At 41.8% G+C, this 26683-nt stretch overlaps 1 protein-coding gene across 3 annotated transcripts in view; it reads right to left on the bottom strand.

The window, feature by feature from the left end:
* LRFN5 (leucine rich repeat and fibronectin type III domain containing 5) overlaps positions 1 to 26683 on the bottom strand; it is a 1086380-nt gene that overhangs the window by 409696 nt on the left and 650001 nt on the right. For all 3 annotated transcript variants that reach the window (XM_078659745.1, XM_078659746.1, XM_078659744.1), the window contains one exon: positions 891 to 2298. In XM_078659745.1, the coding sequence (XP_078515871.1) occupies positions 891 to 2278 (1388 nt within the window). In that variant the 5' untranslated portion in view covers positions 2279 to 2298. The remainder of the gene's footprint in view (positions 1 to 890; positions 2299 to 26683) is intronic.

Here is a 26683-nt window from a genome sequence, read left to right as displayed (position 1 = left end):
ACGGACTTTTTGGAATGTTGACAGATGCCAGAGAGCCAATCAGCTTCGCTTCACAAAGCTCCGTTGCGCGAAAAGTACGCGTCCTGGGACGCTGCCCGGTCCGCTGTTACAGATATATATCTTTTTTTAAACGTTAATTTCTCAAAATCCACTGGAGCACATATATTGAGACCTACAAAAGGCACATCGGGCTACCAGTCCCTACAATTTTGCCAAGTTTCGAAACAAATCCATTCAGCCGTTCGGGCTAAAAGTGAGGCCAACCGCCCTATGGAAAACTCAATGTTAAAAACACGTTTTGGGACCCCCCTTTTTTCTCGTCCCCCCCTTGACGAACCCCCCCCAAATTTTCAAGGGCTGCTCAGAAACAAAATGTGCCATTTTCCTGAAAATTTCAGCCAATTCCGTCCACAAACGCCAAAGTTATTAGACATAGAATTTTCAAAAATCCCATAGAGAAAAAATCCTAACTATATATACCTACTGGCGACCGCCAGTAGGTAATATATATATATTTCATATATATTTGTATTTGCTTTTACATAGGATACAATCACAGCCACTGTTACAGGGTTAGCCCCGCTTGGGTAATAGTCATTTACATATTAGAGTACATATAGCTAGCCCCTTTAGATTGTCTTTTGAGAGAGAAAGAGATGTAAGAGGAAAGGATAGACTAATGAGTGGTGAAGCAGAAGAGGATAGGACAGACAAGAGAGAGATATAGTCACTGCATATCAACATTGGGATCAGCTGTGCAAACTGCATTACATTAGGCGCTATACATAACATGTGCATCAGCTATACATATTACGTTGCAACTGACAAACTTTCTGCGTTTTTTAGTCCAAATAAAAGACATATAGGTGATTGGGAAGAATCTACCTTACCGGTAAACGAGGGAGTCGTCGTACGTGCCATTGTACTGTATTTGGAACATGCGGATGCCAGGGATGTTTCTTTGAAAATTGAATTTTATTAGTGCGGTAGACGAGGTTGCTTCGGCCACAACAACTCTCTTATCCTGACTGATTTTAGTCTCCCCATTGCTGCTGCTTGCGTTGGATCCAGATTTGGTGGAGGTGGAGATATCTGAAGACCCAGGGTCAGGCTCGTGGATATGGTTTGTGCTGTTGATAAGGTGTGGAAGTTTGATTATATGGAGGTCAACGGTCTGTGTGGCTTCCCCAGCAGGATTAGAAGCGATGCAGGAAAATGCGCCAGTGTCTTTGACAGTTGTAATAAGGATGTCCAGGGTTCCGTTGTCGTACACAAGAGACCGTGTTCCATTCGAAAGTATCTTTCCATCAGGGGAAATCCAGTGAATTTCCGGCTCTGGGTCACCTCTGGCCTTGCATCTCAATGTCGCTCTTTGACCCTCGAGAACTCTTAGTTCATGCGTGTGTCTGGTGATAAGCGGTGGTTCACAGAGAAATTCCTCCTCCGTTATCGACCAAAAGTAACGCCCAGTTAAAAGAGGAGGAGAAGCACATGTCTCAAGGTCATCTTGTCTTTCAAGGCGACGTAGCCAGAGGAGTTCACAATTGCAATGCAACGGGTTTCCCCCAAAGCTCAGTGCAAATGTAGATGGGTTCATGATTCCAGAGGTGGCTAAATCCTGGGCTCGCTGAAAGAGGGGATCTGGCGGCAGCTTCTGCAGTTTGTTAGATGTCACGTCTAACCTGTTGAGTTTGTGGAGGTGTGAGAATGTACCTTTAGGGACGTTGTCAATCATATTGTGATCTAAGCTGAGAGTATGCAAGCTAACCATTTTCTCAACAGCATCCCATGGTATAGTTTCCAGATTATTGTAGGACAAGTCAAGCTCCTCTAGAGCTAAAACATCATCAAAGGCCGTTGATGAGATCAAAGTGAGTTGGTTATTGTTGAGTATCAAATGGTGAAGGTTTGAAAGTCCACTGAACATCTCATTTGTGATCTTATTTAATCGATTGCTGTTCAAATGCAAAGCTCTCAAGTTACGCAAGTCAGAAAATGCATGGGGCGTGATGTAACTGATGGTGTTCCGCGATAATGTTAGATCCACCAAGCTTGTCATGTTGGCAAAATCTTTCCTTTTGATACTTGTCACAAAATTATCTGCCAGGCGCAGTTCCACAGTTCTTCGATTAATATTTGGTGGAACAAACAAAAGCCCTTTTTTGTCACAAAGGGTTGCAAGGTTAGGAGACAAATTTTGACAGGCACAACGTTTCGGACAGACGTCAGCTTTCACAGCCATGCCAATCAGCAGGAGATAATAAAGCAGTTTTTCCATTGTAGATCAGGTTTGAGTGTCTGCAAGAAAACACAGATAAACAGTGTTAATATACCTGCTTTATCATTGACAGAAAAAAGTGAAACATCACAATTTCCACTCTACAAGTTACGCATGAAGAGAAAAAGGTAGGAAGATGATTAGATACAAGATTACTTTAATTCATTATTTAATCATGACTGAATAAATCAGAATGTCATTTAGCAATTTAAATTATGCAAATTTGAATATTATTAGTCACATTTATTTCACGCTACAAGGTTCACATACTGATGAACATTATTGAATAAAGCACATTTCCTACGATTTCTGGTGATATTCTTCATATACATTTTTCAAAATTCACGTTATTTCAGTACTGCACTTCACAGCAGTAAACCAATAACACAGGTCACAGAAAAAAAGAATATGAATATATATTGGGTTTATATTCCAATTCACTAGTGTTTTTGCTTGGGGTTATATGCCCCTGTAGGAATTAAAATTACAGTAACATCACAGCATCTATGATACTTAGCGAGCTTTCTCTTCTACCCGTGTGTGCGGTTTGTAACTTCTGACAGTTTATATTGTCTTTAAGTCACATGGAGTTCTCAAACTGTGAGTCTTGCAATGAACAGCAATACCCTGGCTTTGTGCCTAAGGTTGTGGGATGAACCTGTTTTCCTCCACATGTTGATTCACGGTGACATCCTGCAGTGATCCCCTGTATGTAAGCAATGCCTTGTTGTGTACCACTATCCAATTTTAGGTGTCTAAATTCATAGCGGCCTGTTGACTATTGGCCTGACCATGTATATTATGTTCAGAGACTCAGGACAGAGGGTGCACCTTCATTGTTTATTTATTCACTTTTTTGGTTTTGTGTAATATTTCTGAATGTTATGTGCAGTCATCATCGGTGTAACCCTTTGTCAACATTAATATGCATGAATTAAAATAAAGTACATTGAGAACATTGCTACTATGCCTAAGCTTGGGTTACCATTAACTGTTCACAATCATTCATCATAATAGAAAACTGGTCTTTGCAAGCCCATCCCTCACTTCTGGTTTTCATTAGTTTCAGAAAATCTGCTGGGAACTGTTAGACTTGGCTTTTTCAGTAGGTTTATTTCCCGACTTTTTTGATTTTTGGCCCCTGTTTTTGTTGGTTTTAGGACTCTGGACACTTTTCTAATCAGTGTTAACGTGCTTTTGCTCTCCCTGTAAATTGTGTTTATGGATTGGTGTTTCCATGATTGGCTTTTTTGATTTACTGCCCAGATCCTAGTACAGTGCACAGTGTGTGCCCAGGGCCTGTAAATCAAAGGCTGCTAGTGGGTTTGCAGCACTGATGATGCCACCCACACAAGCAGCCTTGCAAAAGGTTCTCAGATCTGCCATTGCAGTATCTTTGTGCAGTTCAGTACTGCCATGTCAACCTGGCAAGTGTACCCACTTTCCAGGCCCGAACCTTCCCTTTTCTTACATGCGGGTCACCCCTAAGATAGGTCTAAGGTCCCCTGTGGGCAGGTTGCAGTTTATGTAAAAGGTAGGACATGTCCTTATGTGTGTGGCATGTCCTGATAGTGAGATACTGTCAATTTCGTCCCATAGGATAGAAGTAAGAGTTTACTAATACCATCTTATAAGTATAACTGCCCATGGGACCAAGATAGGAAAGTGGAGTTTGGTATGCCTGAAATCAAATATAAAGATGCATCTTTTAGTAAGGATGACTTTTATATGCTGGGTTTGAAAATACCACTTTTAGAAAGTTGGTATTTTCTTGCTTAGCCATCCAATGTGCCTCTGCTAGATTTGTATATTGACTGTCTGGATGTGGAGCGACAGGGACCGGGAATGTTCATTCTATTCAGACAGCCACTTGGGGGTGAGGTGTGTCCTACCTTTCCAGGGTGAGTCAGTGCTGGGCTGAATACACCTAAGCTGTATTTAGAGTAGGGGAGGATATTTCCTCTCACTTGAATCGGCCTGGTCAGCCTTCCACGATGCTGTCTCACCCTCCTGCCGGCAAGCTGCACCAGAGAGGACAGAACTGGTTTTGGTTAGCAAAAGCTTCTCTGATACAAGCGAACAAAGAGAAATGGACAATAAATAAAAAATGGGGGCCCGACCACAGACATCTAGATTACTTCTGGAATTCAAGAGGAACCTCTGCCAAGGAGAAGAGCTGGGAAAACTGAACAAGAAGAATTTCCCCTTTGCTGTGCTGTCTGGGGTTGGCCTGCAGTGTCTGTTTCTGCCAAGGAGAGGATAAAGACTTTGCTGTGTGCTGTGTCTCCTGCTTGAGGAAGATCTCCAAGGGCTTGAAGTAGAGCCTGCCGTGCATCGATCTCCAAAGTCTGAGATAATTGCACTGATTCCGATGCAGGCCCTGCTGTGCGGCATAAAGACCCAACGCATCATGGGAACATGGCTGGAGACAGCAACGCAGCTCCGTTGTTGCCGCCGCATCAAGAAACAAAGTATCTCCGATTCCCACACATCTCACCAGGGCGCCATGTCTACAATATCGCCGGGGCTGCAGTAAGAAAATGACCCGTCACCTGCTCGCAAAATAACAAACCAACACATCACTTCCCCTTCAGTAAGGAATCAATGCATCACCTCCCCTGCGTGGCAGTAAGACACTGACGCATCACCTCCCCTGAAGTAAGGAACTGATGCATCACTTTCACTGGGCCTAAGGAACTGAGGCATCACCTTCCCTGCGGCTGTTTTTGTTTGTGACTCTGACGCATCCAAGGTACTTTGTGTTGAAAGTATCGCAACTATAGTTTGCTATGGACAGAACTGTTTCTCCCTTTTAGAAGTCATATTTTGATTACTGTATTGTGGATTTTTGTCATTTTGGTCTTGTTTGGTTTAGATAAAGATTACAGATTTTTCTAAACTGGTGTGGTGTCCATTTGTAGCGTTTTCACTATATTACTGTATGTGAGCACACAGGCTTTACACACTGCCTCTGAGATAAGGCTGCCTGCTCGTGCCAAGCCAAGTGTATCCCCCTTACCCTGACTAGGAAGAAGGGGCCCTACTTCAACAAAGGTGCAAACCATTGCCATCTAGAGACCTCATTTTCCAACAGGATCAACACAGATACATGAGAAAACTGACCACAGCCTGACTGTTTGTGCCTTTGCAATTTTGAGATTCACTGGGAAATGATTTTCAACATCTCTTGTAAAAAACCTTGAACTACCCAACAGCTCCTTGATGATTTTCTGGACTTGGACCTGTGTGCAATCTTGCTGCTGAAGTGCATCTTGATTGTGGTGCTTCATCCCAGCACAACAGCTCCTTTGATGCTCTGATTGCCTGCCTTGTTGCTGGCTTTGCCAGAATGGAAGCCCAATACCATTTGGAAAAAGTTCTGAGAATACGAAGAGAGCCTGAGACACAAGACAATCTCAAAGAAAAAGATGTTTTAAAACAGCAGCACAGCCAGTCGCATCCTCACTACAAGACAGATATGGGTTACCCGAGAGACTGACTGTTGAAAGTGCATAATAAGAGACTGCTCTCGGCATCATTTGTTTCATTTTTGTCAATTTCTTAGCTCCCATTGGTGCAGCACTGTGGATAAACCAGCACCCACTTGACTGCGCGGTTAGCCAGATCAGGGAACCATTTTGTTTTTTTTATGAGCTTTATATACTCCTGGGTTGTTGGTTGCATCTCTTTCAACACTCCTGAGGTCAGTGATCATCCACCATAACCCCTTTACAATCAGTGAAGCCTTCATAACAATAAAGTTTGATCTCATACATAATATGTTGTTCAGCCAAGGAACTGGGTCTCAGTACTGCAATGTCCTTACACCCTCTTTCTGCTGCACAGTCAACCCCCTTGACATTTCACTTCTCATTGAGAGATCACTTGATCATGTGAACATTACAGTTTGATATTTAGTATTATGTTTAATGGTAAGATTGGTGCTTAGTTTTCTGTATTTCGATAATGTTCCAGTGTTTATACTATAAAAAGATATCGAAAAATGTACTAAAGGTATTGTAGCAAACCTTTGTTGGGCATTTAATACTTTATTGCTACTGTCCTAACTGTTTACCACTGTTCCTAAACGCATCCACATATATCTTGAAATGCAAACAGGCATCTGCCCAGAGAAGTAATGCCACTTGACTGAGACCCACTTTCTGTTGCAGATGTGGTCTTCTGAGTGCTTTGACAAGGAACCCTTAACTTCTCATCTGTGGAGAGCTCATTGACCCCTTTAGCTGCATTCTTTGGAGAGCAGGGCCTACAGGCTGCTAGGTTAGGATTACAATATGGTAGCAAATATTCAATGTACTTGTAGAAAAGAAATGCAACCCGAAAAACTTTTCTGCAGATTTTTCCCCATAGTGATTATTATACAATGACATTAAAAGCTGTACAGGCTTAAAGCTTTCAAATGCATAATATAGGCAAATAACTCATACCTTCTATTCATCAGTCACTGAAATTGACGATTGTTGAGACTTCATGGTTATACGTCTAAAGTTCAGATTACTTACTTCCAATTTGCGTTAGTACTCATCTGGTTTGCCCTCTTAAACGATGTACAGTAAACTGTACAGTAACTGCATTTTCTAAATGTTTACCCCAAACTCCAATAATAGCTATATGGTAGGATTAAAGCCCAGACCATTGACCCTATTAACTATCAAGCAGACCTAAAGACAGGTCAAAGTCAACATCATTTGGTGAGATGAAGAGGTTCACGGAATGTGATGTGGAAGGTTAGGAATGTTAGTGCTTAAGGGCACAACTTAGAGTTTGAGAGATGGAGTAAATACATCCAGGGTGGTGGAGGAACTTACGTCTGCTGATCAGTGCACAACAATAGATATCATAAGTGTTGTAAATAGGGCCAATACGCCATTGAGATATGAGTATGTTCTTCCTTAATCAGCCCACTAAGAGAAGTGACCTATCCCTTGCCAGCCTCCGAACCAACTGCCCACCCATTCAAAAGCCAACACTCAGAACAGAACCTTTGCATCAAGATTCTGTTCTAATATTACGAATACAACACATCTTTCCTGTTGGACTTGACCCTTTTTGCAGGGTCATCCCCAAACTTTTTGCCTTCCTCCTAGCCTTTTTCCTGACATGGTGTTGGTGGTTTTAGGACTCTGGGCACTTTTGCACTGTTTAACAAAGTGCGTGTGATCTCTGCCAACCATAGGCTAACATTGGAATCCCCCCTTATGTGATAACTCCGAAATGGAACAAAATAAGTATGTTATGTTTGGTATGTGTGGAATAGAAATAATAAATGCTGCACAATCGTGTGCGCAGATTTATTTTCACTATTTTAGGAATGCCACTTTTAGAAGTTGCCATTTCTGTGTGCTGTGTGCCTGCCTGCCTGATGTGTATTGCATGTCTGGTTCTAGAAGTGAGTGTGGGTGGCTCCAGGGAGGGCAGGGTGGATCAGTGTCAGGCTGAATAGGAGATCTGCAATTTAAATAGTGGTAGGAGAAGTCCCCTGTCCCTTAATAGATTTGTGCCTGCCTTGTACAATGCTAGCTCCGCCTCCCTCTGGTGTCTCTGATTACCAAGCCGCACTCACCGAGGGAGGTTAGCGTGGTAAGCAAAGTGCTCTACACTCTTCCAAAACCAGTTGAGACCGGTTCCCCAAAAGACCCTTCCAGAAGCTTCTGCCCCCTTCTAGTGGCAGGGCAGAAGGGTTTGTAAATACAGGGACTGTGACCCCATGAGGGTGTTGTGCTTGTGCTTACTTTGACTGGAGGGGACACATTGCCAGAAAGAACCGCCGTGGGACCCAGCTGCTGGCTCCTAGGGGTCCCTATGTGCTGGCCTGCCTCTGTCCAGCTCTGCCCCTCTACACTTCTGGTTACACCACTGGATCAAGAAGAAGCTCTGCTGGAGTAAAGACTGCTGCACCAGGAGGATTGTCACTATCTACTGAGGCTGACTGCTCCCAGGAACTGCTGCCCCAAGCTAGCTGAGTTGCCCTGCCTGCCTGCTGATCTTGTCCTGCCAGAGGGAAACCAAAGATATCACCTCCAGAGTGTCTCCACAACAAGACTAACAAATCCCCTGGTCACTGGGGGGATCACATGAACCACAAGACTGCCCAAACTGTCCCTGTAACACTGTGCACAAGGGTATCTGCACCTCATTGGGAGACCTGCATGTAGAACTGCATTATTTAATAATGCTGTAGGGAAAATGCTGTGTATGCCAAAACCACTGCTGCCGGCCCGAGATCTACACATCGCACAGTGTATGCCAGTTACGCCAGCCCAGGTGTCTGCAGGTGCTGTGTGCCCATGACCTGGAAGTGCTGGAAGGGAAGCGCTGTTTGCTGAAGTCACCGCTGTTGTCCCGGGCACCTATCTGCGCTGCAGAGGAAAACGCTGTGTGCCCGTAATCACTGCTGCTGGCCCAGGCACCCAACCGCATTATAACCCAAAGTGCTGTTTGCACCAAAAAATCATGGCCGCCTGCCCGGGAGCACCGTGAGGAATCCCCAGCGATGTCAGGAGAGCACCGCGCTGGGATTGGTGCTGGAGGGAGGTGTCACCTAGCGACCAGGACTCCGCCGAGATGCGTCTTCGCTGATGAAGGAGAGGAGCTGAGCTCACCCCTGTGCGGGCTGGCCCGCCCTCCATGCACCGTCGTCCCGAAGCAGGAAGCCCCGAAGACAGAAGGAACCTTGAGCCGGTATTGGCCTCGTCCTTCTCTCCCCAGGTACAAGCTCTGAATTGCGCGCTGGGTTGCTGTGCCTAGGCGTTGCCTTGGGCGGGCTGCAGGACGGAGGCTGTGGTGAAGTATCCCTTCGGTGGGACTGCCCTGGACTGCGTCAAGCCCATACCGGGCCCCCAAGGACTGTCGAAGTTTGAAATTGCACATCAGGGGCACATCAGCATTGAGCACAGCAGTTTTTTGGCAGTAGCATTTGGCTGTAAGTACGAGGTGGGGGCATATTGGCATTGAGCGCCCAATTTTGGTGGCAGCATTTTGGATGTTAAGCGCCCCACTTGGCCTGAACCCGATCATACAGCCAGAGGGGTCCTGCGCACTAGGGATAGTGCCAGCCTTAAAAGACCTCCAATATTCAAAGCCCGCAACTTGTTTCCCATGACATTCCCCACGCCTGGGACAGGGGTCATTCCCACTATACCTGAGACTGAACTGATAATTACACAATTGTTTGCCTGAAGCAACTGCCAGTGTCTGCTTTCTCTAGCTGCGCTGTAAATACAATATTACATTTGATAATTGTTTGCTGCATTTTAATCTTGGCAGCCTAGTGCCAATGCAGGCACCCTTAAACCATGATGCAAGTGTAACTGTATTGTAGGCTAGGCTGGATTGTTTTGTGTAGGAAGGGCACCTTCCTGCACAAAAACAATTGATAGAGGCATTTCCCCCTTCCAATGTGTGATGCAGAATGCAGCACACATAGAAAGAGGAAAAAAGTCATAGAAATAAAGATATGATAATAATAAAAATAACTGAGTTTGTAAAGCGCACGGTACCTCAACAGATGTGTCCCAGCACTGAATTGCAGAATCGCAGTGAGGGGTAACCAAGGGGTCAATCTACGGCAGGTTAAAGAGTCAGGTTTTAAGAGCCTTCCTAATGGCCTGTTCTGACTCTATCATGTGGAGGTGAAGGGGCATAGCATTCCAGAGTTTTGCAATTTTCACCGTGAATGCTCTGCCCCTATCCTGGTCTTAAGGAAGCAGGAAACCCTCAGCAGATACAGGTTGGTTGATCTCAGAGACCGGACTTGCTGATGGATTTGTAATCTCTGCCTCAGATAAACCGGGCCTTGGTCTCTGGTGGCTCTGTAGGCCAAAGTGAGACCCTTGAACTCAAACCTCCTAATGACAGGAAGCCTATGGAGGTGCCGCAGATGCGGGGAAATATGACGTCTCACTAGGAAAGGCAAATCTCTTTTCCGCATTCCTGTGTTTACCAGGTTTGGTAAATCTGAAAATGAGTCAAAAACCATGGGATTTACATGGGAACACCCACTGCAAAACCCATGAAACACCTTCCTTTTGCAGAGTAAGGCAACACAGTGATTTACTCGGGGTTGCCTTACTCAAGATTTATGATGCCATTCAAAGCCAGGCAATGTGGCTTGGTGTGGCTTCATAAATCTGACTTAGAGGCTTACGTCACGCATGTAAAACATTACGTGGTGCAAACATGATGCAAGCCTCTCAATTGTATGCCCCCAAGGGAATAACAAATGAGCCAGTGGCTGAAGGGGCTGGACCCAGAAGTCCCTTGGGAGTATATTTATTAGGGGCTTGCGCTTGCACCATGCCACATCTGAACCAGGCAAATGTTTTTGGTGGTGTCCAACGTGATACATGCAAGTGGTGCCTTGTGTGCAACTGCCATGACTATAGTCCCAATCAATCATGGGACAATTCCTGCATATAGCTCCCCTTCAAAAAACCCTTCTGAACTGCAAGAATGATCCCTCCCATCGCCATTAGATTTGAGAACAGCTTGTAATCACAATTAAAGAGGGATGTAGGTCTATAAGATTGGCACGAAGTGTGGTCCTTATCTGGCCTTCGGATCAGAGTAACACTGGTCTCCTCCCAAGATTTAGGGAGAGGCGCACATTCTTCTGTGATCCCCCGAATTATCATGAAAAATAATCTGACTGCCTCTACACACTGTGCCCACTTCTCAATTTTCATATGCCATAAATTAATATTATACAATTATAATGTCTTAAGATTTCAAATACAAAAAACACAAGTAATTCAAATAAGTGTATGCATATTATGTCGTTATTAAAAAAAACAAAGGCACATCCAGTTTGAATTACCAAGCAGAAAGGGATATGAAAATAAATGTTGTTTGTTTTTTTCAGCCCTCCAAGTGCTCACCCTATCCTCACTTGAATACAACACTGCATTAATTCATAATTCATCATTCTACTTTGTAAAAAGCTCTGTGCCTCCACCTCTGACAGAATTCCTTTATTGGACTATAAATGCACCAATTAAAACGACTTGCCTTACTTTTGCTTAGCTTTGAACTCATGGGAGATTAGTTCTTTCCTGGTATAATTTATGGGGCATTGAATAAACACTGTGTATGCACTTTTTGGCAGACGAATCTTTGTTCAATTACTTCTTTGAACTGTGAGCAAAATGTAACGACAGCATTCGAACTGCAGAAATTAGAAAAGGTGCTTTACTTGTAATCAATGAATGACATTTCATTAGTCATTAAAATAGAATATATTTACCAACTCTACTGTCAAGGGAAAGTAGATGCATAATTCTTATGTTAAGAAGTTCTCAAAAGATATTTTTATGTCTAATGAAAAAAAATATTTTGCCGCTGACACTTGCTAAATGTAGGGTGATACATGATACGGCTATCAATAATGGATTCTCCTTTCTGTGTCTTTCTACTAGAGTAAATGGTAAAGCTGTGGTCAGTCGAGCAGATACGTTACAAAAAAAAATAATTATTATGAAAAATTAGGGGGCAGATTTAAGAAGCCAGGGACCACTTTCTGATTCTATTCCGTGCACTGATTTTCAAAGAAATTGTCAGAGCAGGTGATAAATGTATTTGGGTGCCTGTGGACTGGGCAGACGATGCGGAAGAGCAGAGTAGCAGGTAGAGAAAGCGGGAAACATCATTAACAACGAAGGCAGTACTACGCGTAACGTTTACAACGAGGCACTTACCACGTAAACGTCTTTCCAACGCGTATGCCTTCAACGATCGTATTTACCACGAAAAAAAAAACGAAGGATTAAAAAGGGGGGTTGGGGGGGGTCTCCCCCCCCATAAAAAAACGATCCCGCCGTGCCGAAAAAAACAGTGTCATAAGAGAGGAAGCGGAATAAACTTCCGCTTCCTCTTTATGACGTAAGAACGACGTGGCAAAGAAGATGAGGGGAAAACGAATTCCGTGGTAACGCATGCGTGGAAAAGGCATGCGTTGCAACGGAATTCGTGGTAACAACATATAACCAGAGAAAGCAAAGGGTCGGGAATTGTTTGTCTAGCAAAGGAATATTGCATGTTCTCACTGCTCAAAAATAGGGACAAAACCAGGCTTAGGTCCTGCTGCAGTGAAAGTATCATGTAGATTTTCCTGCTGGAATTACCAGACAGAACAGTTGTGTTTGTTTCTCACACATCTCGTAAAACAGGATGAGGATAAAGCAAACATGTCGAAATGTTACAGACCGAAATTAACATATAAAAAGCATGTCTTAATTTTGCTCCATATAACTTGCAATTGGAGCTAAAGTGGCGACCACAGCGTGGTGTTTCTGAACTGTGCTGCTGTAGCTCATTGCATTAACTTGCAGAATTAATAGGTGTATGGACGGACTGGTGATGCTGGGCACCGGGTGATCTCCCAGTAGGTCGGAAGAGTGGGGGCTGCTTTTGTCACAGGGGATCGGTTTTGTTACAGAGGCACGATTGTTTTTGGCAAAATCAGCCGCCAGTAACACAAGCATTGGCATAGCCAATAGGTCTCGCTTTTGGGACCTCATAAGTGATTAGCCATGCAACACTTGATGTTGTTTAAATAAGGATATTGTGCTGGATAACTAAACACTTATAATGTTCCAAAGGCAAGACCTATGGGCTATGCATTGTGGGGGCCTTATAAGTTTTTAGGTAGAGCTATTGGCTATAATAATGTTTCTAAGCTGTGCTGTAGAGAAGTGTGGCGGCTGAGAAGTTGTAATTAAAAAGTGTAAGAAGCACTGAGTGATGCTGTGGTGTTGTTGAGTGATGCTGTGCTGGCCCTGAATTATGCAGTGGTGGTGTTGAGTGATGCTGTGCTGTCCCTGAGTGATGCTGTGGTGGCCCTGAGTGATGCTGTGGTGTTCAGGAGTGATGTTGTGGTGGTGCTGAGTGATGCTGTGACTAGACACCGGACAAGATGTCACGAATCACAAGGGAAAAGGGCTCAAAATGCTGGGGATCTGTGATATTCATATGTTTGTGAGCTGCACAACACTCCAAAACTACTGGAAGGAGGTAAGTGAAGTAATACTGCATATTCTGCAGCAGAAAGTGGAAGTAAGCTCACATATGGTTCTCTATGGCATCGACAGCCAATTAAACAAGTCAATATGAGCCAACTTGAAATAGCTCATTTTTTATTTAATGTTTGTCACTAGGAGAGAAAACATGGCTATCATGAACTCCTCCTTCTGCAAGAAATGTATGGCCTCCGTAGATAAAACTTTCCAAGCTGGACAGAGAAAGTCGTCGAAGTGAAATATTTAAAATGGAGAGAACATCAGTCCAATGAGTAACCAAGTGAAGCTGGTACAGCTACAGTAAGGGAGTAGCCTGCTAAGCAGCATCCAGCAGAACTATGTACATATGAGTCGGTGCCCCGGCACGGTTTTCATCTGACGAGGAGGGCAAAAGAAAACAAAAAGAGAGAGAAGAATTCAGAAATCAAGGCTTAATCCAAGCAGGCAGTTTACAATCAGATGTATTATTTAGAGGAAACAAACAAAGACCTTCTGAGGATCATACATAGATCTACTGAATGGACTTTTATTTAATTCCAGGGCGGCTTGATGGATTGCCCGATGGACGAGAACAAGAGACTTTATGCTATGTGTACAAATCTAACTGTCCATTTATGCGCATTCATGTTCTGGGAGCTGGGGACAGACAAACCATCTGTCACTGCAGAGAACAATATACATAAACATATTTAAAAATAAACCAGACCCCAAATAGGCTTATGTACTGTATGACTCCCTACCACCATAGTGCCTACAGTGGCTACTATGGGAAACCAGAGTGTCTCACTCCTAGTAAAGGAGCCCAGCTGGATTAATTGTGCAAGGTGTTCATTCATGTGGCACAAGTGTGGATGCCACAATCTGAACACATCAGAGAGTGTCGAGATGTATACATTGGCAGTGCTCCGTCGCAATTACTCAGGTCCCAGACCTTTAATGGATATTGAACAAATTCAATCAGAAGCCTGCGTCCATTACAGCTTTCTTCTTTGAGGGTTGCTGGTTCAATCTTATTTAGGGTATCCAACTGGCATGGGTGCAAATTCAGGACGGTCAGCGTAAAATTTCAGGACAAAGGGTCAAAATTCAGGACAAAAATTCAGGACAGAAGGTCAAAATTCAGGACAAAAATTTGGGACAAAACATAAGTTTTACAGACATATCAGAGGAGGTGGCACAATCATATATATATAAGTAAATAGACAACCAAAATAAATACAAGTCAAAATAAGTTTATATAAGGTTGCGCCAATTGTGCACTTCACAGTTTTTCAGTATGCGTGCAGCTTTGCAAAGCGACATCGGGCCCTTTCTGCAATCAAGATTTGTGCTGGTAACAAAAAACATTAATAAATAGTGTTTTTGTATGTGTATGTTGAAATCTGTCTTTTAAATGTACAGTGAAAACGCTGTTAGTTATTCGATTTTTATTTTCTCCAGCATGGCGCCAAGATAAAAGCAGAATGCTTTGCACTAGTCCCATGAAGGAGAAGGCACCCCACATGCTGCCACTACAATTGGGCCCATTGTCATTCTAAAGTGCTAATCAGCTGTAGTCTCAGAATGACAATGGGCCAGTCCACAGTCGGTGCCAGGTCCGGGAGGGGCCTCTGCAGGCAGCCTCTACAGATTGAAAGATAAAAGCAAGAGACCTGAGTGAAATCTTTTAAACTCACGGGGCCTCTCGCACGTGAAACAGCATTCCTTACTAAAATTTCCTATTTCGATTTTAGTATGATGCCTGTAAGGCGTCCGTAATTTGAGATCCTCAAATTACGGACGCCTTACAGGCGTCATACTAAAATTACGGACGGTCCATTAAATTTACGGACGGTTGGTCAGCCTAATCTTATTTCAGAGAGGTGTGCGTGCCCTAAAGAGGAGAGGAGATGGTCTATGATACAGCTCCTAATCACGGTCTGTAGCGTGGATAAGGTGGGTTTGCCCCAAATAGCAAACATCTTCAAATATTAGCGACACCATTCCAACATCGTACGTGCTTTACAAGCTACAACTGGATTATTACTGCCTCATGAAATCCCTAAATATATATGCGCGTGAGACTTTGTAAACTCATTAAAAGATGCTCACCTCTGCATCGGGCCAGCACAAGACTCTAGATTTGAAACGAGGATCTGTAAAAATTCCAGCTGGGGATTCAATGCAAGTTATGGTGACGTACAAATCTTTTTTAGGGCAAAAGAGTCAAATATGTTCATCCTTCATAGGAAAAGCTATATGTTGATGTGGAGGTAAAGAAATGGGATTCAGTCAGCACCACAACTTCGGATTTAAAATTGGCTAAAGTGTACGGTGGAGCAATTCACTGGGATCATGATGAGGGTACTTACGAGGCGCTGAATGGGCATTTCAGCACAGGAAATGGTGCCCATTGAGGCTACAATAAGGTTGTAAAGGTTGTGTCGGCTCCCCACGAGGTGAAGCCTGGAAAGGGCGAGGAGCCAAATGGGAAGACAGCTGACACCGGATCTTAATGACAAACGCCTTCGAGGGTGCGTGTTTATTATCCCAGGCATCACCATATGTCTAAGTAGAAACACTTGCACGTCACGCTTTAGACAAACTGTATTGTATTGAAAATGCATTTATATAGCGCTTGCGACCCCTGACGAGGCAAACCCTTTTTTCTGGTAAAACCGTCTTCTGTGAAGGTTTAATAGCCGACAAAATGCTTTTGCAACCTAAAATATGAAAAACTGATTATTTTGGCACTTAAAACAGAGTTGTTTTTTTACTTATTTATTTCTTTGTAGTACAATTGCTCAGAATGAGGTATTGGTTGTTACAAGTAAGGCAGCAATGCAGCCTGTGTCCAATCCATAGTGGTAAGTTGAAAGTTATCTTTTAGGGATGCTTGGATCCTGAAAAGTAAGTAATGCAACTGGTGCTATGTAAAGTGCTCTGATACCTGATTTGGGTCACGTTCGCGCTATGTAAAACTCTGAAATAACTAAATTAAGAAAGGACTGAGCATGTCTATTATTTTAGCCAATTAGAGTCCGTAATGGCCTCTGTAAAATAAAAATAAAAAAGTAAGGAAGGCCAAAAGACACGACCTGAACTTGCCATATGCCTCGGGACACGTTATGAAGAATACTCTCAGACATTACTACTTCTTTGTTTTATTATTATTAAATTTCTCTCCAGGTGCTGTATGACTACCATACCTATAATATAAAAAGCGAAACTAAAAATCACGCCTTGCTATGATGGATACCACTTTCCTGTTCCTGCCTTTCCAGCCAAAATCGCCACAGCCAGTTGTGTTAATCAAACCATTTTAATGGATGGACACAGAGACTACAACATCCAGAGTGCAACTGGTTGTCGCACCATCGCCAAGTACTGGAAACACAAGAACCTCTGAGGTGCTTTTATTACACAGTAGCAGTCAGCATATATCTAGCATTCTGCTCCTTTCTATAGGCCTGCTGAAAAAAGGCACTTGTTTCTGCCAGAAGTCACTACACGTGTGAAGATTGTACATCAATTAAGATTGGTATAGTTGGATTTTGTTTTCATTTTCATGTAGAGATAATGCTGTTAGTTCCGGCTCTCAGACAAAATGTATGTGCTGCTGTGATGTTTGTCATTTGGAAAAGTTCCTTTTAACATGGGGTGACCACTTGAACGGAGGCAACTTCTTGAAAGCGACAGTAAAAATTGGGTTAAAAGCAAGACCGCGTAACCGCCAGCTTGTGGCTGAAGAAAGCCTTTGTCAGCACTTCAAAAAGCCAGTTACTTATTGTCTCGCTAGAACAGCACATGCGCTGGCACTAGAGAGACCTAAAAAATCAGAAGGCCACCGTGTCAGTTTCTGCACTCTGACCTAAGCGGGGAAAAATCACCACTGGCGGACGCAAAGTCACTGTTGGACTTAGCAGTGTGTGTGCACGTATGTATGACACTTTCTGCGCCACCACCCACCTTATGGAGGCAGTGTGCACAGCATCAGAAACCGTCCAGGAGCGCCAATGACAGTGAGTGTTAAGGGCGCAAGTCAGACCAATGATCTGCGGCCCCTCCCCAAGTTTGTCTGCTGACATGGCAGCATAGTGCGCAGTGTGCCCCCTAGTCAGTCAGAGACTGACCTAGGAGAAACAAGCAGCATTATTAGTCTGCACAGACCTCCATAGTATTAAGCGTAACTAACTGTTTTCAAAAGCATTTTAAAACCATGCGAACCATTTTCGTACATTCCTTAGGCAAATGTATTCAAATACGCAATCCAGCATCCTGCAGGCATGGAGCCAGTCACTTAGTGTGCTATGAACTAACTAAGCACACATACACACATGCATGCAGGTAGATAGGGAACATGTGGATGGCATGCCCTTGTAGTTTCTGGTACATATACATGTCTGTTTGGTATGGACATCGTCTTGCATGGCAGAGCATTGAGGGCAGCACGGAGCCACATACATGTGGTTGTAAATTAATCCCCTGTCCAATGTTTGGTAATGAGTGAAGTTTGAACAAATGGGTGGAATACACCTTACGCATGATTTTCCTCTGTTCCATGTTTGAGGGTGAGTGGTACGTATTTATCTTTGATTGCATCGAATAATCTCTTTCCATGTCCTAGAACAGAACAATGTTCCTAAGTATCTTTTGTTGTGTCAGTCACAGGTCTATCAGGAAACCCAGTACCTTTGAGAAAATGGCAGATCAACACTGAGCAGGTGCTGAAATGAAACTCTCCTTAAGATATATATATAAATGGCATCCTTTGAGTGCAAATCCAACTATAAAAATAGTAGCAGTAGAAGCTGTAATATTGGTGGTAATGGCAGTAATGGAAGCAGAGGCAGCACAGGTAGCAAAATCAATAAAAGTAGAAGCTTTGATAATACTAGAGATAGTAATAATAGTATTAGCAGTGAGAAGAGTAATAGAATTGGCAGCCAAAATGTTAGCAGAAGCAGTAATGGTAATATAAAAACTAGCAAAAATAGCTGTAGTAGAAATAGTAATAGCAATAGCAGAGTAAGTAATAGTATACCTTACAGTGGTATTCACCTATATTCTTTCTCTTCAATAGTTCCCATTGAGCATTAAATAATTCCCTCTCTCTTGCATTTTTAGTAACTTTATTGAGTATTCTCCATCTTTAATGTTTTTTTTAACAGGTCCTCTTAACTCTGAGAAACTGCCTGAAAAAAAGACTGTCTCTCAGATTGCACAGAAGCTACCCTAGTGCTATTTTAGGGATGTTTCTGATAAAAATATACCTCAATCACCTCAAATGTTTCATCCTCAGTGTTATTTTTATATAGGAATTTTTAATTAAATGCAGACATGATTTAATCAATCTCACTAAATGTATCTCCCTCAAACCTGTTAACGATGTAAATGATGCCTTCAAATATCATTTGGTAGGCAAAACTAATAGTTTTAAAAATGCATCAAGGAATTTTCACCAGATAAATGAAGTATTCTCATCCAGATGTCATAGGCTTAGCAGAGGCTTTTTCAAAGCTCTTGTGTGCCTTTGGTAACAGAGAGCAAATTGAAATTTGAGTTCAGTTGTTTTAAGAAATTCATATTCTTTTTTGCCTTCTTCATCTTTCCTTCATCCCTTCGTCCAGTCTGGTTTTCAGGCGAAGTTATCAATGCTTGGGAAAGAGTGGTTAAATATTTTTTTCTTTCAGTGTTGTCTCCATCTTTAAATATTATTTCAGGATTATTCTTGAGTGATGAAAAAGTTTTATACTGATCCTGTCTGATCTTCTGTACTTGCATGGTGCTTCAAGATGATAAATTACTGAATTATGTTTTTCCATAATGTAATCAATAGTGGTGATGAAGATTACAGGATGGAATTAAAGATGTTGACTTGCTCCCAAAAGCCACATTTTTATTTTAGATCCTGATTTTCAGAATCTTGGAAGGATACCCTACCATTCAATTTGTGAAAAAGCCATGGGATTACTATGTAAGATTGAAAAAAATCAGAGTATTTAGAAAAAAAGAGACTCAGAAAATGACATCACAAGATATGACAGATTGCAACAAGTGACCATGGGCCACTGACTCAGGTCATTAAAAAATGGCATACATTTGAACAAATATCACTCAGAGTAGTATGAACCTAACAGATGTCTTCTCAATCAAACACACCAATTACAATGCTCATGTCTTGCTAAGCCTTGACTAACTAATGAGTATACCTGCAGGAGTGAAAGCATTACATTACTCATCAAAGAGAATAACTTAATATTTTATCATTAAATCATCTACTGGTTTGGTATAGTGCCTTTATAAAATCTTCTTGCACATTAAGGGGCATATGTATAATGGTTTTATGTCACCCTTGCCCCACACAAGGGGGTGCAGGCACAATGCAAAACCTAAGTTGGATTTTTCAAGCCACGCATTGTGTGTCCCTGCATGGAATGATAAACCAGGAATTAACGTAATGCATAACAAATCACTGCATTGCATTACCTTGCCACAGGGAGGCATTCCATAGGTGGAGTGTGCGTGTTCCCACATGTCCACCCAAGGAGTTTGCAGCAGTCGCAGCTTTACCATTACTGATAAACCTGGAAGTGTGTCTCCGGGTGAGATGTAATGAGGGCAAATATATTTATTTCGTCTTCTGTTTATCTCTTCCTATGTGTGCTGAATTGTATAGCACTCAACGAAAGAGGAAAAAGCCTCAGAGGGTTGGTTTTGTTCAGGGAGGTGTCCTTTTGTGCACAAAAAACAATCCTGTCTGCAACGCTGGCTTCCTTGCACCTAGGTGCAATGTTGCTTGCGTTGGCACTAAGCAGCCAAAATGGTGTAAACGCAAGAAAAGGACAGTAAGGCATCATTTACCGTTAAATATGGTGCTTTCCTTCCCCTTTCCTACCATGCAGCACAGCAAGGTGGTGCACAGCATGAACGTTTATTAAATCTGCCCCAAAATATTTTTTAAGGTTATTTTTATTACATGCTCACCCATTTCGTTGGCCAAAGCATGGAAGGCCTAGTACTGCATAAGGATCTGAATCTGTGGACAGCAGGCCTCACGTATTAGTCAGCAACTATGGGGGATATGTTCAAGAAAGTGGTGGAGTGAAGCATTAGTCATCATGGCTTAACGTCTCACTCAGCCACTTCAGAAAGGCAAGGCTGCACCATATCTACAAGGATATTGTTCAGCCTTGCGTTTCCCCCGCGCTGGTGCTACAATTAGCAGTGTAGCACCAATGCAGGCACCCTTGCACCATAGTACAAGGGTGTCGGCGTGTAGAGGAAAGATTGTTTATGTACATGAAGGTCCCCCTTCCTGTACATAAACAATGTTTAAATGCCATTTTGTCACTTCTATGTGTGCTGCTTAATGCAGCACACATGAAAGTCGCAAAATGGCATTGATTTTTTATAGATTGTTTATGTACAGGAAAGGAGACCTTCTTGTACATAAGCAATTCAATAACTGTTTAGGACTTCATTTGTACAAGAACTAATTATGTTCCCTGCGAGATAGAACATTAGATCATCATATAAACATACCCATTCCCAATAAAGTAAGGGACTGGTGGTTCAAGATACCACAATAGGATATGGTTGTCTACTGTTCTAGTCCCTACCCACATATTTTATTTACGGCTTGATTCTGGCTTGGCAGAAAGTATTATTCTGTCTCTACCCAGGGCCGGACTGGGAAGCCAAATCAGCCTTGGCAATTTTCTCGGACCATCCCCTGCCTGGCTCTGGGAGGCTGGAAACGCGTGCTTACTGCTTTTGTTACTTGGGGCCGATATTGCAGTGCAGCTGCAAAACCAGCCCCAACCCTTCCAGCGAGATGTGGTGCAGAATATACTGCTTACAAGATATACACAAAACTAAGGCTGCTCTTGGCAGACACTTACTGAGGAGTGAAAGGGAAAATATATCAGAACATTTATGACTGCTTGATGGGTTTATGACATGGAATTACTGTTCTGGTTGCGTCTAGACACCTCAGCCCTTCCTTCATCCTGCCAAATATATTCTGATCTAGACCTGACACAGGCCCAAGCAGCTGCACCAAGAGATGCTTTCTATTTTTTTGTTTACATGCACATGGCCTCTACTCTTTGCAGAGTTTCGCATGGACCGTCCACACCTATGCTCCTCTGAAAATGTGCCCTTTGTACATTGTGTCTTGCTTTTCAGCTAAGAAACCATGCCACAAATGTCCATGCAAAATAAATACATAAAAAACATTTTCAGCATGCCCAAATGTCCAAGTTCACTTCCACTCCAATAGAAATGCTAGTTGCAAAGAAAAGAACAAAGACATATGAAGCCACTATTGACACCCATGTTGCAAGCAATTGCAAAGCTGTAAGCAAACACAACAAGCCTCTGCGCTTTAGGTCAAATGTTGGTGATTGGCAAATAAATCAAAATGTTTTGTTCTCATGCATGCTATGAACTTCAATTGTAGAAAGCAATAAAAGATACAAGACTAGAGCTTGAGAAGGCCAAGCAAAATAAATGTTTAAGTTTGAGCTCCTAGCAACTGAGCTATCTTTCTGTTTCCCCCATATAATCTTTAAACTTTAAATAGTCACCTTGAACTTCGAAAATGTACTTTGCTGAGATAGCAGATCAAGCCAGCTTTTGAACATTTCGTAGCTCTTTAAATAACCCAATAAAAACCCTTCTAAATTATTGAAGTCACTCTGATAGCACAGCATTTAGAATACTTGCACATTCAATCCAATTACAATTAGACCCAGCCATTCCTATTGATTTCCCTTTTTGAAGCCTACTAGAGCCTGGTGCAGGTACTTTGTGTTCTTCCAGCAATTAAACACCCACCATGTGTACCATGAAACAAAGGCGCGCGAAGCAGCCGCATTAGGGGCGTCCGGGGCAGCCTAAGCTAATTCATCTGATGAAACAATGTTCCCCTAGTTCCAAAGGACACATAATGCTTCTCCAAGAACACGGACAACAACTTCAGTGTCCTCGCAAAGCACTAAAATGTATCGGATTGTACAGTAAAAAAAGATCTATTTAATAATTCAAAAGACTAATTGGTGGATTCCTGGCTTGCAACAATAAACATGAGAACACAAATAATGAGCAACAGACTACATGCACTACAACTTCCTTATTTGTGTTGCTGTTTTAATTAAAGTTTCATGGCCAATTTTGTCAATTATTTTATTCAAATGCTAATGTATGCAGCTTAATTATAGCTGCTACTTCCCTGAAAAAAGTCACATGCCATTGTATGGCCTAATTAAACACCCTTTTAAATAGAATTATTGCAAAATGTAGCCTTGCCTTTTCCAGCTAATGGGTTTTATTTTCGTGCTGTACAATTAAGGGCTAGCTAGTTAAGAGATGTTCAACACCAGCAAAGGTTGTACAACTCACTCGACCCATCAACTGGGTGTTACTCCGCATTTTATGAAGCATATGATTAAATATATTTCAAATAAAACTTCATTTAAATTGCCAAATTGCTTACTCCCGATAGTTTCAATATTGGTGATAGTATAATTTGTGATTAGTAGTGGTATGCATAGCAGTACTAGTGGCTGGCTGAAATAGCCATAGTAGTCAAGCTAGTAGAAGTTCTAGTACCAATAGTAGTGGCATCAGTTCTGGAAGTAAATTAGCACTGGAATCCCTAATATCAAAAGTTGTAGCAGTAGTAGTAATCACAGAAACTGTGGTAGTAGCAAAAATGGGAAAATTGATACTAGTGAAATTAGTCATAGCAAAAATGAAACAATTTATGGAAAAGTTTTTTTTTTATTGAGCAGAAACATAATAAGAACCATTCATCATCAAAAACTCTGTTTCACAATGAATATAGCTATTTATACTTCATCAAATCAAATGGTTCCTATTGAACAAGTGACACAAGCATTTTAAACATACAGGGGCAGATTTATGTTGCCTGACGCATCTCTGCAAATCAGCAGATATGCGCCAGGAAAGATGCGACACGCAAGTTTATCCCTGGCCACCCATGATGCGCACCATGGCGCAGGAATAAACAGATGCATGTCGCATCTAGGGTGTAAAGTTGGCGCAGTACTGAAGTTGTGTTGCATGCGGCACGCAACTCCAGCACTTTTCCAACTTGCCCCATCTGTAACATGGTGTGTGAAGCCTTACGCCTGCTTCAAGCAGGCGCAGGGTTTTGACGCAGCAGCGTTGGTAAAGGGACTCAGTGAAATCTTGTAGATTTCACTGAGTCACTTTTCATGGGCGTTCCTGCGACGGAACACCCCCTCTGCTTGGAAACGCCCACATGAAACCTGACGCAGGTTTCATGTGGCACAGGGCTTTACAACGTGACGCATCTCCCAGATGCGTCACGTTGTAAATACCCCGCACCATGGTGCATCTTTTGCGCCGCAGCTGCGCCACAAAAGTGACGCAACGGCGGCGTAAAAGAGGCACAAGGGGCTTGTAAATCTGCCCCTTCATCCTTTGATGACATGGTAACACCAGAGATTCAGCCTAAACCAAGTGCAAATAGTAAAGTACTGTGCATTCTTGTCCTTTAAAGTGCCTAATCAACTTATAATATAAGAATTACCCAAATATTATACTGAATCTATTAAAGTGCTGCCATTCATATTCCACTCTTTATCCGTTAGTATATGATAAATTATTGAGCAATTAACTAGCCCTAAAGTGCAGTTAAGAACCCCCAAATCCCAAAAACTAAAGCATCAGCACTGTCCATTCCACTTATACATGATCACAATATTAATTTCATCTTTATACATACTGCTATTTATACATACTGATCTAATTGATAAAATTTAAATTTCCTATTCTTGCGATAGTATGTTCATTATTACATCTTATCCTGAGGTAATAATCCTTATGGAAAAGTGAAATGTAAAATAGCTCTTCATACTAAAGTGCTGTGCATTTAACTCACCTAAAGTGCTTCTCTTAACTATTTCCCAATAAAACTTATTTTTGTAACCCAATACCCAAATTCTACTCAAGTCTTCCTCCTTACCATGTCTGAAAATGAATAAGCAAAATGTTATCAATTAAGTGCAAAACATCCAACAAATTCAACTGATATCGTAGTTATAAAATCTAGCTTAAGTCAACTACTGGACTTTCTACTTCATCCATATGCTTCCAGAAAGCTGAAATTCTTTTAATAGCAACTACCCTTTTTGCGTAAGCTTCCTTAAATGTGTTAGTTCAAATCATTTTATTATGCCAGTTTAAATAGACCGAGTGAACAAAACTGGTTGCCAGTACTGTGCAACAAATTGAACTATCTCACATAAATGGGCTAGCAATCGCTCATCTAGACAGACCACTCTTTCAGTCAATATTCTTGTGAAAATATATCAATTTATTAAATTCTTAATTTTTTTATTTCAAAATTCATGACTTATTTTGCATTTTTGTATTTTAATTCTGTTTTCGATCTACATTGGGCTCAGTAAACATTCAAGGGATATGATACAGTGGAGGAGGGAAATTTAAATGCTTATCTCTAGGGAAAAAATATCACAAAGACATAACACATTGTGATAGACAACATAAATTGACATGGAATTTAAATAGACCAGCACTTTAGTTTTCCTTCAATTCTGAAGAATTAGGGACCGTGCCACTAGAGAGGATATTGCTATGAATGCTTCCTCTCCATTGGAAATTGGAAAATTTTTGCTCTGCTTTACTACACCAAAGAGGGCTGTTTCCGCCTCTGGTTTTAGCTTTCTCTCTAGGCCATATCTAAGGACGGAAAACACTTTCTCCCAAAACTGGGCTAAGACTGAGCAGTTAAAAAAAATATGGATCCCCCCCCCCCCAACCCAATTGATGGCAACAAAAGCATCTATTCTATATTTCTGAATGCTTTTGATGTAATACTCTTGAAGTATAGCAAGACATCCAGCGTGATCAAAATGACATTCTTTTAAACTTTGCCACACAAAATTTTGTTTGCAAACGCCGAAATTCGCAGAATTTCTGCGTTTGAGATTGCCATTCAGGTAAGTGGGATGTAACAGCCTCGCAAAATAAGAAATCGCAAAATAGCGATTCCCTATTTTGCGATTGTATTTAAGGAATCGCAAATTGCGATTCCTTAAATGCAATGTAAGAGGCACAGAAAATGTGCAATTTGGCAATAAGGAATCTCAAATTACTACCAACTTCAAGTTGGTGGTAATTTGCAATTTCTTTGAAAAATTCACGTTTTTTGAATTTTTTAAAGTGACATGTGCACACATGTACATTTCAGGGGTGCAACAGGGTGTCCTTTTGGCACCCTGGCACCCTTGAATTTGCATTCGCAATTTGCGATTCTCTAATTGAGAATCGCAAATTGTGAATATCTCCCCATCCATTCCTGAAAGGGGAGGTATTTCTTAATTGCGAATAACAATTTGCGATTCGCAATTAAGGAATATGTAGGATTTGCAAAATTATTTGCGAATCCTACATACATAGCATTTTGCGATTCTCAAATAGAGATTCACAAAAAATCGCAATTTGAAAATCGCAAAATTACTTTTTGATACATATGGCCCCTAATGCCTTATTGCCATGGTGCGAAATCCCCTGCCACTCAAGAACTGAAAAAATGCAGAGTTTATTGGGTAATTTTATCTAAAAAGCTTGTTACTATAGAGCATTCCCTTTGACTCCGTAAAAGTCTCTACCAATTTCCAACCCCCCTTGGCTTAGTTCGAAAGAGGGCAGCCAGTACGGATACTGAGACGAAACTAGACAGGGGCAATAATTTTTCAGCAGTTGCATAATCTGAAAATACCCTAAAACAATGACCTTGCACCACACTCCACACTAAGCCTAGATCTCCTGCCAGTTGAAATACCCCCCTGCTATAAAATGACCGAGTTCCTTTAAGCCCTTACTTTCCCAAAACCTTATCTGGCTATTCTGAATATGAAGGCCCAAGCTTTTACATTCTGCAAGCTTCAAGTATTCACATCCAGTTGCATGAGTCTTCATAGAATAAAATACCCGTAATCTGACCCCATTCTCCTGTATTGTCTTAAAGCCAGAATCTGGGATTTTACTTCCTGCACCATTTATCAAATGAGCAATTATATCCAAAAAAGTAGCTTCATAATAAGTACGAACTTGGGGGAGTGCAATCCCCGCTTAACTGGTGTCGAGTTGAAGCACTGACAATTTTACCCTTGATGCCTTCTTACTCCAAATAAATTGGCAAACAAATTCTTCTAATTCTTTAAAATACAACATATTAATTCTTATCAGGACATTTGTAAAAAGAAAAATGAATAATGGTAAAATAGATATTTTTTTAAGAGCAACATGTCCAATTAATGTAAGCAGAAGTGTCCATCTATCTATTAAATTTCTAATCTTAATAACCATTGTTCCA

The sequence above is a fragment of the Lissotriton helveticus genome, chromosome 9 (assembly GCF_964261635.1).
Source record: "Lissotriton helveticus chromosome 9, aLisHel1.1, whole genome shotgun sequence".
Classification (NCBI taxonomy): Eukaryota; Metazoa; Chordata; class Amphibia; order Caudata; family Salamandridae; genus Lissotriton; species Lissotriton helveticus.
This window is presented reverse-complemented; position numbering and strand designations above follow the sequence as displayed.